At 60.5% G+C, this 16536-nt stretch overlaps 1 protein-coding gene across 5 annotated transcripts in view; it reads right to left on the bottom strand.

Annotated features, from left to right (window-relative positions):
* WNT7B (Wnt family member 7B) overlaps positions 1 to 16536 on the bottom strand; it is a 50010-nt gene that overhangs the window by 20508 nt on the left and 12966 nt on the right. For 2 of the 5 annotated variants that reach the window (XM_026019780.2, XM_026019779.2), the window contains exon 2: positions 3019 to 3245. In XM_026019780.2, the coding sequence (XP_025875565.1) occupies positions 3019 to 3245 (227 nt within the window). Of the gene's footprint in view, positions 1 to 3018; positions 3246 to 14783; positions 15055 to 16536 lie in introns of those variants that run through there. The other 3 variants (XM_026019777.2, XM_072742984.1, XM_026019781.2) reach the window with 2 other exon arrangements.

Here is a 16536-nt window from a genome sequence, read left to right as displayed (position 1 = left end):
CCAGCACCGAGTTCTGGGAGGAGCAGGTGCCCGCCGAGACCACCCTCCCGGCTCAAATGGGGGCCAGGCCGGGGCCAGGGAGGGCAGGAGGCCTCAGCCAGGTGGCAGGAAGCCCCCTGGGGGCAGAGCAGAGGCAGGTGCCCAGCTGGCCTGGGGCTGAGAGACCCTGAGGACGAAGCACCAGGACGAGCCCGGCCGCGGTGGGCAGGAGCCAGCGAGGGCGCAGGGGCTCAGGGGGTCTTCTCCAGGGAAATCAGACGCAAATAAGCAGAGCAGAGGGGAGGGCCTCCCCGGGCTACAGGCAGCGGGGACAAAGTCCTGGAGGAGAAAAGGGGCGGCTTGCTCTGGGAAGATGGTGTCAGCCAGGCAGAAGCCCTGGTTCCCAGAAGGGATGAAGAGGGGCCGGGGTGATGTACGGCAGGGATTACTCAGGCTGCAGGCTGAGGAGCTCCCTTTATCCTGGGGCAATAGGGGAGCTGCTGCAGGTCCTGGAGGGAGGGAGTGACACGGCCTGGCCAGGGCTGGAGGGGAGGCAGCTGCCAGGGGAGGGCCAGAGAGACAGGTCCTGCGTGGCCGTGGGGCAGGGTGGAGGGAGGGACGGGAACAATGACACCAGGCTTCTGCTGAGACGACAGGTGCTCAGGTCTGGGGGGGAAGGTCAGGGATGGCAGATTCCAGCAACAAGATGCTGAGCATGTTGAGTCAGAGGTTCCCACGGGCCAACCTCGCTGAGCGGTCCCCGGGGAGCGGCCACACTGGGTGTGGCCCCATGGAGAGCAGACTGGGGCTAGGGCTCAGGGCTCAGAGGAGCAGCCGGGGAGATAAGAGGAAGAGGGGATGGGACGGCCACATGAGGGTCACTGATGGCCGGGTCAGGGGCTGCGGGAACAAGAAGGTGAGGGGTGGGGGTGTTGGGTGCCAACAGCTCCGCCGGAAGGTTTGCCTCTGAAATGCTCATGGAGGTGAGAGGAGGCGCCTCGGGTGGGCTCCCGGGAAGCGGAGCCTGAAAGCAGTGCGGAGCACCCCCCAGCCTCACCCCTGCATCAGTGCCTCCTTGGTCGTGGCTGACCCTCCCCGTGGGCCAAGCTGCAGACCCCCCAGGCCCCTCCCTGCTGGGCTAGTGTCCAGAAGGAACAGCGGTGAGCCATTATCTGGGACCCAGGGGCTCCCCAACGGTCAGTGCAGGTAATCTGGGTGGGCCCTGGTAGGGTCCACTACGGTCAGTGCAGGTCATCGGCAGGGCCAACGCCACTCCTCTCGGGCTCCTTATTGGCATTTATTGTGCACCACTGGTGACCCCCTGCCTGGGACCTGACCCTGAGAAGAGGCTCAGAGTGGCCACGTCTCCCTCACTGCCTGTGTCTCGTGGTCCTCTGTCAAGCCATGGGACCATCTCCACTGCCCGTCTCTCTACACAGGGAGGAAGCAAGGACTAACAGACATGGTGGCAGATGGGGATCTGGATCTGAACCCAAGCTCCGCCGTGTGCAAACCCTGTGGCCACAGGTGACCTTGCAATGCAGTTGTGCTGTGGGGGTGCTCACTGCTGCCCCCAGAGCCTGGAGTCTCGGGGGTGAGAGGCCAGGCAGGCAAGCGGACACCTGGCACGAAGCAGGCCCCGGTGCCAACGCCCTCCCGACTGCGGAGGACGGGGCGGGCAGCCCCACCTTCCCCAGCTGGCACCTGCAGGGAGGGAGCTGCACTTGGGTGGTGGGGCCCCAGGGAGGGGGCGGTGCCACCCTCCCGCTTGTGCCAGGTGCCACCCACAGCCTGCTCACCGCAAAGGGGCCCTGGGGGCTTTCCCCTGCACCACCCCCAGCCCTATGCCAGGCGTTCCAAACCTCGCAGAGCTTGGCTCTGGCCTGGGTCCCGGCAGCTGTGGCTCCTCAGCCCACTGGAATCGGAAGGACGTGTTGTGCCTACAGGCTGGGGTCTGAAGTAACAGGGCACCCCCTGCACACCTGGCGCTGTGCCCCCGAGTTATCGCTCCCCCATCTGACCCTCCTGGAAGGGCAGGTTACATCACCTCCCCACCATCACCAGTTCATCGGCAGTTTAGTGAGTACCTACTGCGTGCAGGCCCAAGAGAGGCTCGAGGAACACAGATGAGGGCCCCCGATGCTCAGAGCTCGTCAGGACCGAGGACAGAAAGGCCTGGGCAGCCCCAAGTGCTGTGCCCCAGGGACACGCAGCCGGATTCCAAGATCTCAACCTAGATGGGGCTCTGGAAGCCCCACTTCTCCCTTCAAGCTCCCCACCCCTATAAAATGGGCACCACGGGGCCTCTCTCGGGGCTGGGAAGACGCAGAGATAGAGCATGTGGCCTGGGGACTGCACGGCCATGCAGTGGGGCTTGGCCAGCAGACACCTGGCCACCTCTGCTTGCCAGACCTCGGGAGCTGCCACTGCTCACAGAATTGGAGCCCCAGCCCCTTCCCCAGCCGGAGTCCACCTGCACACCCGTCCCCCGCCACCCTGCCCTCCAGCCCGTCAGGCTCCTCGGCGCTCCCACACACGTGTGCACAGCATTCCATTCGTCTCTGCTTGCGCCTGCCCTCGACCTGGAATTCCTTCCACATCAACGGCACCATCTGCCTCGAGCCCTCGCCCCAGAACCCCATGCAGGAGCTCCTGTTCTCATCCCATTTCCAGCTAGAGAACTGAGGCAGGAGAGATGAAGTGGTGCGCCGAGGTCCACGTAGCTGCCGAGCGGGGTGCATCTCTAGCCACTGCACCTTGCTGCCCACCACCTGCCCGGGCCTCACAACCTCGCCTGAGCGACGTCCTCCAGCCCCACGGCCCGGCGAGATGCCCCTCATCCACTCACACGGTTGGGTCTCCCTGGAGTGCCAGGCCCCCAGCAGGCCAGGCCTGGAGTTGGACGCAGGGCAAACCGCTCTGGCGGAGGCACTGGGGACAGTGCGGCCCTGGAGTGGGGGGCGGTAGGGGGTGGGCGGGGGGTGGCCTGGCCCCTGAAGCCCTGGTGGTGGGTCCCTGCAAGCCCGGAGGCGCCCTTACCTACTCGGAGCTCTTGCCCGAAGACAGTCTTCTCGCCGAGGGCGGAGCAGTTCCAGCGTCCGAAGCGGAACTGGTACTGGCACTCGTTGATGCCCATCTGTGCCCCCTCCCCGATCACGATGATGGCATCGGGCCGGCTCTGGCAGATGGCGCGCTGCCGCGGGGCCAAGCCAGGAATCTTGTTGCAGATGATGTTGGCTCCCAGGGCCACAACGGATGACAGCGCTCTGTGGAGAGGCGAGGGGACACGGAGAGGTGAGTGGCTGCGCCCGAGACCCCTGCCACCCTGCCCTGCCCAGGCCCCCAGTCCACCAGGGGCTTCCAGGCGCCCCCCACCTGCCGAGCTCTGCTGCCGCCGGCCACCAAACAGCTCCCGCCCTCGAGAATCCATTTCCCGTTGGCCAAGAGGCAGGATCCTAGCTTGAAAAGGCACTGGCGCCCGGGCCTCCTCGGCCCGGGGGGGCAAGAACCATGGGTCACGCATCCCGGGAATCAACCGCCGTCCCACGGGATGCGAGAACGACAACCCCCCATGCCTCTGAGTCAGACACACAGACCCATCGGGTCACCCAACCTCATGCCTGGGATTCAACAACCATCAGCTCCAAACTGTCCACAGCCAGCCCCCAAATCCTGACCACTGGGCTTCCCCATCTCTTGTAGCTCCGGGCTCCGCTGGGGGTTCCTGGGCCCGGCAGGCTGCTGAGCTGGCTGGGAGCCAAGCCCACAGGGTCCTGACTCCATTTGCAGCCCATCTTGTAATCTTGGGGAAGGCGCTCTGCCTCTCTGAGCCTCAGTATTCACATCCGTGAAATGGGAGTGTAAAACATCTGACCTCCACCCCTACCACCACCACCACCACCACGACGTAAGCTCAGACCAGACAATCTCAGGGAGAAAGGCTGCATCCATGGGGACAGCTGCTGCTGTCAGTCACTCGCTTCTGGACAACCAGGTGGACTCGGGGAGGAAGCAGCTGCTGGCATGCACGGAGCGTCCACCCTGCACTGGGCTGGGCAGGGTCCTCCCTGCAACACTGTATCCTCAGAGTAGTCCCCAGGGGGGTGCCGTATAATTAATCTGGCACCCTCTGCCCTCTGGGCACTGGCCAGAGACAGGAAGGCACCCGCCAGACTCACTCTCTGTGCACAGAGGTGGCGTCAGCACCTTCATGTCACAAGGTGACATTCGCATATCATGCAGCTAGGGGATCCCTAGGTGGTTCAGGGGTTTAGCGCCTGCCTTCAGCTCAGAGTATGATCCTGGAGTCCTGGGATCAAGTCCCATACCGGGCTCCCGCAGGGAGCCTACTTCTCCCTCTGCCTGTGTCTCTCATGAATAAATAAATAAAATCTTAAAAAAAAAAAAAAAAAAGATCATGCAGCTAACCATTTTTAAAGCGTTCAGTTCTGTGGCTCTTAGACATGCAACCACCGCCTCTACCACATTCCAGGATGTTGTCACCACCCCCAAAATGAAAACCCCATGCCTCTCAGTAGGTACTCCCTACCCCCTTCTCCGCCACCACCCCCCCGCCCCCCGTACCAGGCCCTGCAACCACAAATCTGCTTTCTGTCCCTGTGAATTCGCCTGTCCTAGACATTCCGCAGAGATGCAATCACATAGTAGGTGACCTTTCCTGCCTGGGTCCTTTCGCTCAGCGTCATGCTTCCCAGGCTCAGCCACATTGTAGCAGGTGTCGGTGCTTCCATCCTTTATATGGCTGAATAATATTCCATTTTGTGGAGGGACCACCACCTGTGTATCTACTCCCCCGGTGGCAGGGCACTGGCTTGCTTCTGCCTCTCGGCAATTGTGAACAGTGCTGCTACGAACACAGGTGTGTGAGTTTTTGTTTGAGTCCCTGTTTTCAATTTGGCGGGGGGGGGGGGGGGGTGCATATTCCCAGGAGTGGAATTGCTGGGTCATAAGATCATTTGTTGAGCTTTTTGAGGAACCACCAAACTGTATCCCTCAGAAGCTGTACCAGTTATTTGGTTTTGAGCACCCAGACTAGGGCAGACACTGTGCTGGAAGGGGTGGGGGGGCTGGCTTGGGCACACCCGTGGGCAACAGCTGAGTTTCAGAGTGGCATCTGGCTCCCAAACAAGAGGCCAGGCTGGCTGGGTGAGGGACAGAGTGTGGGAATGAGGGAGACCACGAGGAGCTCCCCAAAGCTGATGCCCACAGCCCTGGCCTCCTGGCGCACCGAGTTCCCTGCTCCTGCCCGCTGGCTGCCAGCCCCTTTCTGGAGAGAAACAAGTCAGTGTTTTTCCAGGGCAGCCAAGCACCCACAGCCAGCTGGGAAAGTCCCCGTGTGGCGTGAGCCCCGGCGACACTCAATCCCCACGGTCTGCCCGCCCCACTCGCTAATCTGGCCAAGACCCCCCTGGGTCTCCCACGGGCACAATGGCAGAAATGCCCAAGGCTGGCATGGAGGAAGAGCATCTGGGCGGGTTGGGCTGGGAGCGGGCTGGAATCTGGGGAATTCAGCCCAAAGTAATTGTAGATGCTCAGAAAACCGACCCGGGGAACTGAGATGGATGGGAACCAGCCTCCACGCCTCGGGAAGGAGCCCGCTTGGGATCCTGGACGCTGAAAGCAAGCTCCCCGGACCCAAATTCTTGCAGCAGTCTCCAGGCTGCAGAGCCCCCCGCTGCCTGGGGTAAGAACCCTGCTGGGGGAGGAGTTGGGCAAAGGGACCCCATTGGACTGAGGATGGACCCCAAGGGCTGAAACAGATCACTGCAGCCCTGGTCTCTCGCCTCCAGGCAGTCCCCTGCCAGCACCCAGGTCTGACCATGTCACTCCCCTGCTCAAAGCCCATCCATAGCTCCCCAGGCTCCTTGGCGTAGAATCGGAGGCTTCCCGGGATCTGGCCTCCCACAACCCAGCCACCTTCGCTTATGTGGGTCCCCCTGCCTGGGATGCCACTCCTTCTCCCTTTTTCTGTCTGGCAAACTCTACATGTCACGTGCCCAAGTGCAAGTCCCCCGAGCTCAAACCTCTTGGCCCCCAGGCACCGAGGAAGCACGCAGTGGGCACCTGTCCCGTGAGTCCCAACCTCACCCGTGGGCTCTCACCGTGGCTCTTTCCACATCCAGCCTCCCCAGCAGACCACAAGCACCTGAGCGCAGGGCCAGGTCCGGGCTAAATGCAGGGTTCCCGGGGCTGCCCACCCCCTGTAGCTGTGAATGGCCGGACAAATGAGTAAATACTCAAAGATCACATCCGAAAGAGCTCCTACATCTTCACAACAAGAGAACAATCCAATTTAAAAAACAGTCAGAGGACTTGAACAGGCATTTCTCCGGAGAAGAGCAGGAAACGGCCCACAAGCGAGTGAAAAGACTCTGAATATTGCTCATGAGGGAAATGCAAATCAAAACCAGTGCGGTGCCACCTCACACCCGCTAAGATGCCTACAGGTCAAAACAACAGAAAACTCCAGGTGTTGGCAGTCCGTGGGGAAACCGGAACCCTCGCGCATCGCCAGCGGGAGGGGACACTGGGGCAGCCGCTGTGGACGACGGTCGGGAAGTTCCTCAGAAAATGGAACATAGAATTCTAGAACCCAGCAATTCCACTCCTTGGTCTGTGCCCTGAAGGACTGAAGACAGGTGTTCAAGCAAGAGCTTATGCACGCGTGCCTGTTCACAGCAGCACTATCCGCAGAGCCCGGGGTCAGAAAGAACCCACGTCCCCACCAGTGGCTGAATGGGCAGACAGGTGTGCTCCATCTGCGCCATGGAATGCTATTTGGTCAGAAACGGGGATGAAGTGTGGCTCCCGGGGAGTATCTTACATGAAAGAAGTCAGACACAAACACTGCACATCGTGTGGTCGCATTCACATGAAGTGTCCAGCAAAGGCACCACTGGAGAGGCAGAAAGTGGACCCGTGGTCGCTTGGGGCCACAGAGAGGAGGCATGGGGAGCACCAGCCTCATGGGGGTGACAACGGTGACTATTACGGAGCCCCCAGCAGGGGGAGTGCACTGATGCGCCTCCGAAGGAAAGAAGATGTGGTCTATGTATACAATGGAATATTCCTCAGCCATTAGAAAGGACAAATACCCACCATTTGCTTTGACGTGGATGGACCTGGAGGGTATTATGCTGAGTGAAGTAAGTCAATCAGAGAAGGACAAACAGTGTATTTCCTCATTCATTTGGGGAATATAAATAATAGTGAAAGGGAATATAAAGGAAGGGAGAAGAAATGTGTGGGAAATATCAGGAAGGGAGACAGAACATAAAGACTCCTAACTCTGGGAAACGAACTAGGGGTGGTGGAAGGGGAGGAGGGTGGGGGGTGGGGGTGACTGGGTGACGGGCACTGAGGGGGACACTTGACAGGATAAGCACTGGGTGTTATTCTGTATGTTGGTAAATTGAACACCAATAAAAAATTAATTTATTTTTAAAAAAATGGTTAAAAGGGCAAACCGTATGTGATGCATCTTTTAAGCACAATTTTTTATTTTTTTATTTATTATTATTTTTTATTTGAGTTCAATTTGCCAACATATAGCATATCACCAGTGTTCATCCCGTCAAGTAAGCACAATTTTTTAAAATTCTGTCAAGCCTGGGTGGCTCAGCGGTTGAGCGTCTGCCTTTGACCCGGGGGGGCGATCCTGGAGTCCCGGGATCGAGTCCCGCGTCCGGCTCCCGACATGGAGCCTGCTTCTCCCTCTGCCTGTGTCTCTGCCTCTCTCTCTCTCCCTCTCTCTGTCTATCATGAATAAATAAATAAATAAATCTTTAAAAAAAATCTTAAAAAAATAAAATAAAATTCTGTCAATACACAGGACTTCTGCACGCTTGGACATCGGGGGGACAGGTAGAAAGGGACTGATCCTGGCTTGTAGGCGTCCCAGGACATGTGGGGCTGATGGAGTGGGACACCCAAGAGCACCCCGCCAGCACCCTGCAGCCAGTGAGTGAGTCAAAGGTGAAGTAAAGGCATCAGGGAATACAGTCACACGGTATTTTGCACCAGGAGCATAAATAACCGGATACGGCCGCTAATTCAGAAATCATTTCAGAATCGTCTGCCTTACAATGGAGGGGGTCTCTCCACTCACAATATTAAATGTGCCCATTCTGAGCACTGGGCGCGGACAACACAGGCCGCTGCTGGGTCTCAATCCTCTCTCCTTACAGCCCCAGGTTACAGCCGTGCAGACTGCAGCCCAGAGAGGCCAGGGCACAGGCCTGAGGCTGCACAGCCAGGCTCAGAGCCCGGTCTCCGCTTCCAGAACTCAGGCGGAGGCAGTGCTGTGGTCCGGTGCACAGCACACAGCAGGTGCATAACAAGTATCAGAGGACGGCCTAGAGCAGACGCTATGCCCACTTTCGAGTCTCGAAACACAGCTTTAAATGCCTCTCTTGCTTAAAATACTCCAAGGTCACTCATTAATTCATTCCAGCTTTATGGACAGCTTCCACTGCTGGAGGGTGAGGTCTCAGCCACCGGCCCCTTCCCTCGCCCGCAGCCTGCGTTCACGAGTCTGACCACTGCCTTCCGAGAGGCCTCGGCCGGCCACTCCCCAGGCCTTGGCCACCCTGCTTCTCCCACTGGGAGGGCGGAGGCAGCAGCTGTGGGCCACCGGCCCCGTTAGGGAATCTGCCAGAGTGGAAAGAGGCAAATATACCTGAGAACTAGAAATTGGTTACCTCAGGAGAGGAGAAGAGGGTGGGAGGAAGAGGGCAAGGAGAGGAGAGGGGAGGAGGGAGGAGGGAGGAGGGGGGAGGAGGGGGAGTGCAGGCCGCATCCTGGAATAAGTGGCAGTCTTATTCCTCCGCAAGCCGCCCTCAGGGTGGGCCTGGCTCTCAATCCCAAGAAGCAAGGGCCCCCTGGGTGGCTTCTGGGCCCCCAGCTGCCCACCCAGGTGCCCCGGAAGAGCCAGCAAGGAGGTTCTGAGTGGCCCTGATCACAGAGAAGCCGACTTTGTCCACGGAAGATTCTGCTCCAGGCTCATCTCCTCGTGCTATTCAGGGGCCTGGCAACAAAGGCAAGATGCCAGGAGGCGTGGGCAAAGCCAAAAATCTGGAAATGTTCCTCACCCCTGGCCTGGACCAGCGTCACAAAGGGAGCTTGCAGGAGAGGGGGGAGCAGGAAGCCTGGGACTGCTGACCAGACGGGTGTCCAATGGAGAGCAGAGATGTTGAAGGCAGCAGGGGATGGGGATGCGCTTTCCTGCTGCGTCCTGGCACCGGGCACTGGGTGCCATCAGGGGCTACCAGGGACAACAGGAAGCTCTTCCCACCTGCCAGAGGTCCCAAGGGGTCAGCACTGCCTCTCAGACTAGGGGATGCCAGAGAGTGAGGGGCCAGGTGACCACCGCCAGGTGAGAGATGGCACAGAAGTGGCCACGAGGGTGGGACACTTGCTATGGCATTAGCCGGGTTCCCCGTCACCCACGCAGCAGCCCCATGGGGCGGAGGGTCGGCATGTGAGCACTGGAGCCGGCCAGCTTGGTTGGAACCCTGGCCCTGCCTCCTCCTGGCTGTGAGACCTTAGGTAAGCTCCTTAACCTTTCTGTGCCTCAGCTTCCACATCCACAAAGTGGGAGTAGTGACAGCCCCCCCAGTCTGTCGGGCTGCAGGGAGAGCACACGATGCTGGGCCTATGAGGAGCGGGCGTCACGGTTGTCACCGTTGGCCACTATTAACCCTCACGGGGGACTCATTACTGACCTGCACTCATTGAGCCCACTGGAGACTTCTGCACTTTACATAAGTTATATCTCAACAAAAAGCAAAATAGAGCAATCCAGAACTTTGTAGGGCTGGCAAAATCAGAAGGAAAAGTTTTCTTACAATAAATTAAGGAAAGCACATTTAAGAAATACAATAGGAACGTTAACAGTCATCCCCTTGCGCCTTGTCGGTGTGCGCCCGGCCTTGAGGGGTGCTGGCCCCTCCTGCAGCAGCAGGTCCTTGGGGAGGCCTCTGCGGGGTTGGGCCAGCCCCCCACCACCACCTCCCCCCGCCCCGGCTCCAGGCAGAGCCAGATAGGCCAGGGTGCAGCCCAAATCCAGGCTCACAGAGGCCCCAGGATCAAAGGTCATTCAGTGGGCACCTGGGTGGCTCAGTGGGTTAAGCGTCTGGCTCTTGATCTCAGCTCAGGTCATGATCTCGGGGTCATGAGTTTGAGCCCCACATTGGGCTCTGCGCTCAGCACAGAGTCTGCTTGTCCCTCTCCCTCTGCTCCTCCCCATCCTCTTTGCTTTCTTTCTCTCACTCAAATAAGTAAAAACAAATAAATAAAATCTAAAAAACAAACAAACAAAAAACCAAAGGGCATTCACAGCCTAGATCCACTGCAGGCTGCCCACCTGCCCGGTTCCCCACCCCCATCCCGGCCAGGCTCCACCCACAGATGCAGCCAGCCTGTCCCCACTGGGCCCTCAGCCTCTGTGAACCCCCCTCCCCAAAGGAGACATGCTGGAGCACCGGGGTGGCTCCGTGGGTTAAGCATCCAAATCTTGGTTTCCATGCAGGTCATGATCTCAAGGGCCCTGGGATGGAGCCCAGTCATCGTCATCGTCATCATCAGTCATCATCATCGTCATCATCAGTCATCATCATCCCACTCCGTGCTCAGCAGGGAGTCTGCTTGAGATTCTCTCCCTCTGCCCCTCCCCCCACTCTCTCTCAAATAAATAAAATAATTAATTTTTTTAAAAAAGAGGAGAGAGACAGGCTGCTTCAGCGGTTCCTGGGGCAATGAGGAGGGTGGACAGGACCCCCTGGGGGCTGGCGTGGGGGTGGCGGGCTTCATAATTGGGCCTGTGCCAGACGGTGCCCTCCCGCTCTCAGCCTGTACCCTCCCATCCCTGAAGGCCCATGTGCAGAGCTGCGCACCTGCCACCGTCCCTGTGCCCAGAGGAGCCGGGCCACCAGTGGGGCCAGGCCCTGCCAGGCAGCCTCCCAGAGCTGCCCGAGGCTGGAAGAGGACAGAGCGCGGGGCCGCGGCCACTCTGGCTAAGACCCTGTGTAGGTCAAGCCCCCCCTCCTGCCGAGGCCCAGCCCAGGGGCTCCTTGGGGCAGCCTCCTTTCATCAACTTCCTTGAAGAATAGCATCCAGGTCACCTCATGGTCAGAGACCCCGAGACCCAGAGAGGAGTCCAATGGGAGAGCCAGCGTCTCACTTACGCCTAGGACTAGAGCCATCCTGCCCTCCCTCGTCCCACACAGGACACCCCGGTGTCACTCAGGAGGTAATGAGCCTCCAAATCCTGTCCCAGCAGCCAAGAGTCTAACCTAGACCCCCAAGCTGTTCAGAATTAGCGCATCAGGACAGAGCGAGCACCTGGCATGTGCTGGATTCTTCCCCTCAGTGGGAAGGTGTTTTATTATTATTATAATTATTATTACTCTCTCAGAATAGGAAGCAGAGGTCCAGAAAGATCCAGCCACCTGCTGAGTCGCTCAGGGAAGGAAAGTAGGGGACAGGGGCTGGGACCCACACTTCTGCCCCCGGACTGGCCCGTGCCTCATCATCCCTGTCCCTGCCCCTCAGAGACAGCTGGGGGGTGGTCACTCGTCTACCTGGAGGGCCATCCTCCCCTGCTGGTCCCCAGGGGGCAGAAGGCTGCATTTAGAGGACCCCAACTCATGCCAGGGGCTGAGTCACAAACTCTCTCCAGCAGGCCAACCCCCAGTCCCTGCTGCTGGCACCAGGGTGGCAGGGGCCTTGTCTTATTCCCCAGAGCATGCGGCACCAGGCCAGGCACGGCCGACCCTCGGCGGTCAGCATGGAACACGGGAATGAATGAAGGACAGAGCGAATGAGTGCAATGTAGGAATGGAATCGTTCACACCCACTGAGGGGGCCCTTCCAGGGACAGAGACCCCAGCTCGCACGGGGAGCACAACGCCGCGGGGACGTCCTCAGTGAGGCAGGCGGCCGCGGACACTTGTGGCAGGCCCCCACCTTCACTTAGACTTCTACAGGTTGATTAAAAATTAGTTTTGGGGGGGCATGCTGGGTGGCTCAGCGGTTTAATGTCTGCATTTGGCCCAGGGTGTGACCCCCGGGTCCCGGGATCGAGTCCCGCTTAGGGCTGGGCTCCCCGCAGGGAGCCTGCTTCTCCCTCTGCCTGTGTCTCTGCCTCTCTCTCTGTGTCTCTCATGAATAAATAAATAAAATCTTTAGTAAATAAATAAATAAATAAATAAATAAATAAATAAATAAATAAAAATTAGCTTTTATTCCTACTTTACATACGATCGTGGAAATGTCAGCCTAGGGATCCCTGGGTGGCGCAGCGGTTTGGCGCCTGCCTTTGGCCCAGGGCGCGATCCTGGAGACCCGGAATCGAATCCCACGTCGGGCTCCCGGTGCATGGAGCCTGCTTCTCCCTCTGCCTATGTCTCTGCCTCTCTCTCTCTCTGTATGACTATCATAAATAAATAATAAAAAAAAAATTAAAAAAAAAGGAAATGTCAGCCTTCCCCGTGAAGGCCCAGCACATCAAGCTGTGGGAGGTGGGCAGAGAGAGCAGGGCTGGGGCCCATGGGGTAAGGCCACCCCGAAGTGGACCTCCAAAGGGCTTTGCTCCACTGGCATCACCAGTGACGGCACAAGCTGTGCCTTTTTAATTTAAGAGCCAGTGAGAAAGGGCATCATCGCAGGCCCAGGCCACGTGGCACATATGCCTCTCAGCCCCCAAGGAAGCCTCTAGCCATCTGATCTGTGCACAGGGCCCTAAAACCATGGGCACTGATGTGGCCGTGTGTCCTAGGAGCCACCTCCACCTCAGGATCCTGTTTCTCTTACCAACTCCCCAGCAACCGACCCCACAAACCACAGCCCAGGATCAACACGTCCCAGCAGATGGGAAATGGCCTTACGGCAGCGGGACCCCGACCCAGCCCGGCCCTAGCTCTCCTTCTGCACCCACCCTCTGGGCCGAGCACCAGCCGTGATGTAGACGCCCCCACTCCCAGGCTTCTGGGCAGGAGCAGCCCCTGCCCCGAACCAACCACAGAATCCTGGGAATGTTCCCTAGGCTAGGACCAGGGCAGCACTCCATGGGGCAGACGCAGCATCCAAGTACTTCCCAGAACTCAGACCTCATGACTGAGCCTACTGGACCTCAGTATCCCAGACCCCCTCCCCCACAAGCCACAGGAACCAGAGGGGGCCACGGGCGGGGAGGGGGGGACATGTGCCCCTCCCTGCCCCCCCACCCCCCCTGCTCAGGTGGCACATACCACTTTTAGGGAGGTCGGCAGTGATGACAGAGGCTTTCCCCCTGGGCAGCCCTCTGTGCCCCCTCTGCCCCCTGGAGTACCCACGTCCCTGCCCGACACAGCAGGATTGCAACCTCGGACCTGAGCCAGGCCTCCAGCCATGAGGTTGGCCCCAGGCCCCCCTTATCGCTCACCATCCTCCCACCGCACCCCACCCCTGCACCTTTGTGCTCCTCCCAGCCCCGCTGACCTCCCCATGGCAGAGCCCGTCCTCCAAGGCCTTTTCACCCACCCGCCCCCCAGGGGGGCCAGGACTCTGTGCTTGACCCCCTCGGGCCTTTCCTACGGCCGTCTGGGGTAAGCTTTATCCACCCTCACGAGCTGTGAGCTCCCCAAGGCAGGGATCCCCAACACGGCCCAGCACCCACCCGGCCCCAGCTCCCTGGGAGGTGGGGACAGGCTGGTAGGGCTCGGGCCAGATCCCCGGTCTCTCTCTGGGGCCCCATCCCTGGCCCTGGCCCCGGCTGCCCAGCTGCCCACAGCTCCTGCAGCCCACGCTCCTGGCCCCGGGCGCTTTATAATTCTTCCTTCTCGGGCATCCTCCGGCAAAATATTTGAAGAATGTTCTAATTATCTGCGATCAGCCAGGGAGGCGGGCCTGGGTCCACTCGTCCAGGAAGTAACTGGGCAAATACCTGGGAAGATGGCAGCTGGCCCCCACGCCCACCCACCCCGCCCCACGCCCCACGTCCCACCAGCTTCTCCGTCAGTTGGGCGGGGGGCCAGAGCTTCCCAGCCACAGGTGGGCCGGAAGGGGCTGTCCCCCAGCCTCTGCGGGGCCGCAGCTGGTGGTGGCCTCACTGCTCCTGCCTGTCAAATGGGCATAAGGATGTCTTCCAGGTCTGGGGTCACTCTGCAGACCACCCCCCACCAAGCCACCAGCATGGTGCTGGAGCTTGGCACCGGCTGGGTCCCTGCAGGCCTCCTCTGTGGGGCAGGACAGGGTAACAGGTGGGACAGAGCTAGACATAGCTACACAAAGCCCTGGGGAGCATTGGGCCCACCTGCCCTCCTGGTGGTTCCTTTAGTCTGCCTTCTCCTGCCTCTGCTGGGGCCCTCGGCCCTGCTCAGCATGCCATGTGGGGCCCGGGGACACCCCCGGACCTCAGGAAGGCCACCCTCAGGGTCTGTTCTGAGCCTCAATCTTCCCATCTGGAAACAGGGACCATGAGCCCTGTTTGGGCAAATGGCATCTCCCCCTCCTGGCCTGGGCCGGAAGAAGTTGGAAGGAGGAGGATGACCACCCTTCCCGAGTGGCACCCCCTGCCCCGTCCCACCCCGTCCCTGCTGCGGCTCCTCGGGGCGGGCCTGGCCGGCCTAACTGACAGACAGGGAGCCACGGGGGTGGCAAAAGGCTGTCCCCAGCGCAGGTGCAGGTGCAGAGAGAGGGCGAGAGGGCGGGGGTGGGAAGGGGCCCTGCTGGGAAATGAAGCCATCCCTCTGCCCCACCCCCAGGCTCGCCCCCCACCTGCAGGTAGTGAGGGACTGAAGCATTACCTGTGTCTGTTTCCTAAACAGTGTTCCCGGGGCTTGGGGTCCTGCGCTCGAGGTCTGCGCGGCTGCATGGGCCTCTGTTTGCCCATCTGTCCAGTGGGGAGAGCAGCCCCTGCCCGCGGGGGGGGGGCTCCTGCGGGCCGGCTCCCTCCTCCATGGGGCCCGCCTGCTGCAATCTTTCCAGCCCACTGCCCCGCTCAGCTCACTGCCCGCAGCGTTCCCGGGGAAGAGAGCGCAGCGTCCGCTTGCTCCCTCGCGCCCCCGGCGGGTGCTCGCCGCCCGCCCTCCCCACATAGCTGGCATTCCTGGCCTGGCATTCTGGGACCCCACCCTGGAGGGAAACCAGGCAGTCCTGGGAGGAGCAGGCCATGCACAGGGGGCTGGGGCACGGCTGGGGCTGCTGGAGAGGGGCAAGTGCGGCCGGGGGGCTCTCCCCCGTGGATGAGGGACGCCCGGGGCCAGAAGGGCCCATCGGCCCCCACATCTGGTGGGTCAGTGAAATCGGCACCTCATCCAGTCACTGTGACTGCAGAGCCCCAGGTCATTGACCTCCGACCGCAGCCACTTCCAGACTTTGGTTGGGCATCCAGGGCCCGTAGGGACACTCCTGGGTTCAAGCTGCACTGACCAGCAAAGACAGAGGCCCCAGACCCGTCTGGCAGCTGGGCGAGATCCCAGGCCCAGCTTGGTGCCTCTTCCTCCGAGAAGCCTTCCCCGGTCTCCCCTCTGTCCCCACTCCTGGCGCGGTCACAGCTAAGCCAGCCACCTGAGGAGGCCACAATCCTGTCTGGCCAGGCCGTGGACATACTCCTGCCCCTTCCGCTATACTCAGGACCTTCCCAGCCCTTACCCCTGAGCCTTCCCACCACTGCCCATGGGACAGGTAGGGACACTGACACCTCAAGGTGCGTGGCAGCTGAGGCCACATGCTGAGCTGAGGCCCAAGCAGGGATGAGACCCCCTAGCCATGGCCTGGGCCTAGGCCCTCATGCCCCAGATCTGCCAGCCACTGGGCCACCTTGCAGGCCTGGGTGACCAGGACGTCAGCCTGAAACCTCAGGGCAGATGGACAGACAGACAGGCAAGGGGAACAGGTGGGAGGAAGCTGGCAGGGAGTCTGGCCAGCGGCCAGGCTGGAAGTCTGGGCGCCTGATGTGCCGGGCAGGACCTCAGCCTTCCGGGCTACTCCGGACACGGTGTGAGCAGTGGGTTCGGGGGCCGTGTCCCCATAGGCAGGGGACACTGAGTCGTCACCTCTGAGCAGAGGGCTCTGGGTCCTGAGACCGTGCCCCAGGCTGGCGTCCTGGGGGGGGGGTGGCTTCCAGGAAAAGATGATGGATGGCGGGGGCCTGCCTGGGCCACAGGGCCTCTCAGAGCCTAGTTCAAGTCCAGCCCCACCCAAGCTCTCCCCAGCTCTGCGGCCCTGCCATGTGCCCTAACCAAAGCTGGGGTGAGAACAGCCCGGGCACAGCTCCTTCACCGCGCACCGCACTGCTCCCCCTGAGAATTCCTGGGCCACCAGGGTGCCCCAGCCAGCTGCCTCAGCTTGGATGCTTTATGGGACAGGGTGCTCACTCCCCCCCAGGAGCAGCCAACTCCAGCCCTCACCAGGCTGGCTGCAGTGACCCACAGGACCCAGCAACCCCCCTTCCACCCCAAGCCTTGCCTCAGCGGCCTGGAGTCCTGAGCGCCGCCCTTGCCTTCCATAGCCGGGCCTCCACCTCTCATCCAAGGCCACACAGACACAAGGCAGAGA

This window comes from Vulpes vulpes, chromosome 16 (genome assembly GCF_048418805.1).
Source record: "Vulpes vulpes isolate BD-2025 chromosome 16, VulVul3, whole genome shotgun sequence".
NCBI classification, from domain to species: Eukaryota; Metazoa; Chordata; class Mammalia; order Carnivora; family Canidae; genus Vulpes; species Vulpes vulpes.
The sequence above is the reverse complement of the archived record's forward strand: the minus strand, read 5'-3'. Positions and strand labels throughout refer to the sequence as shown.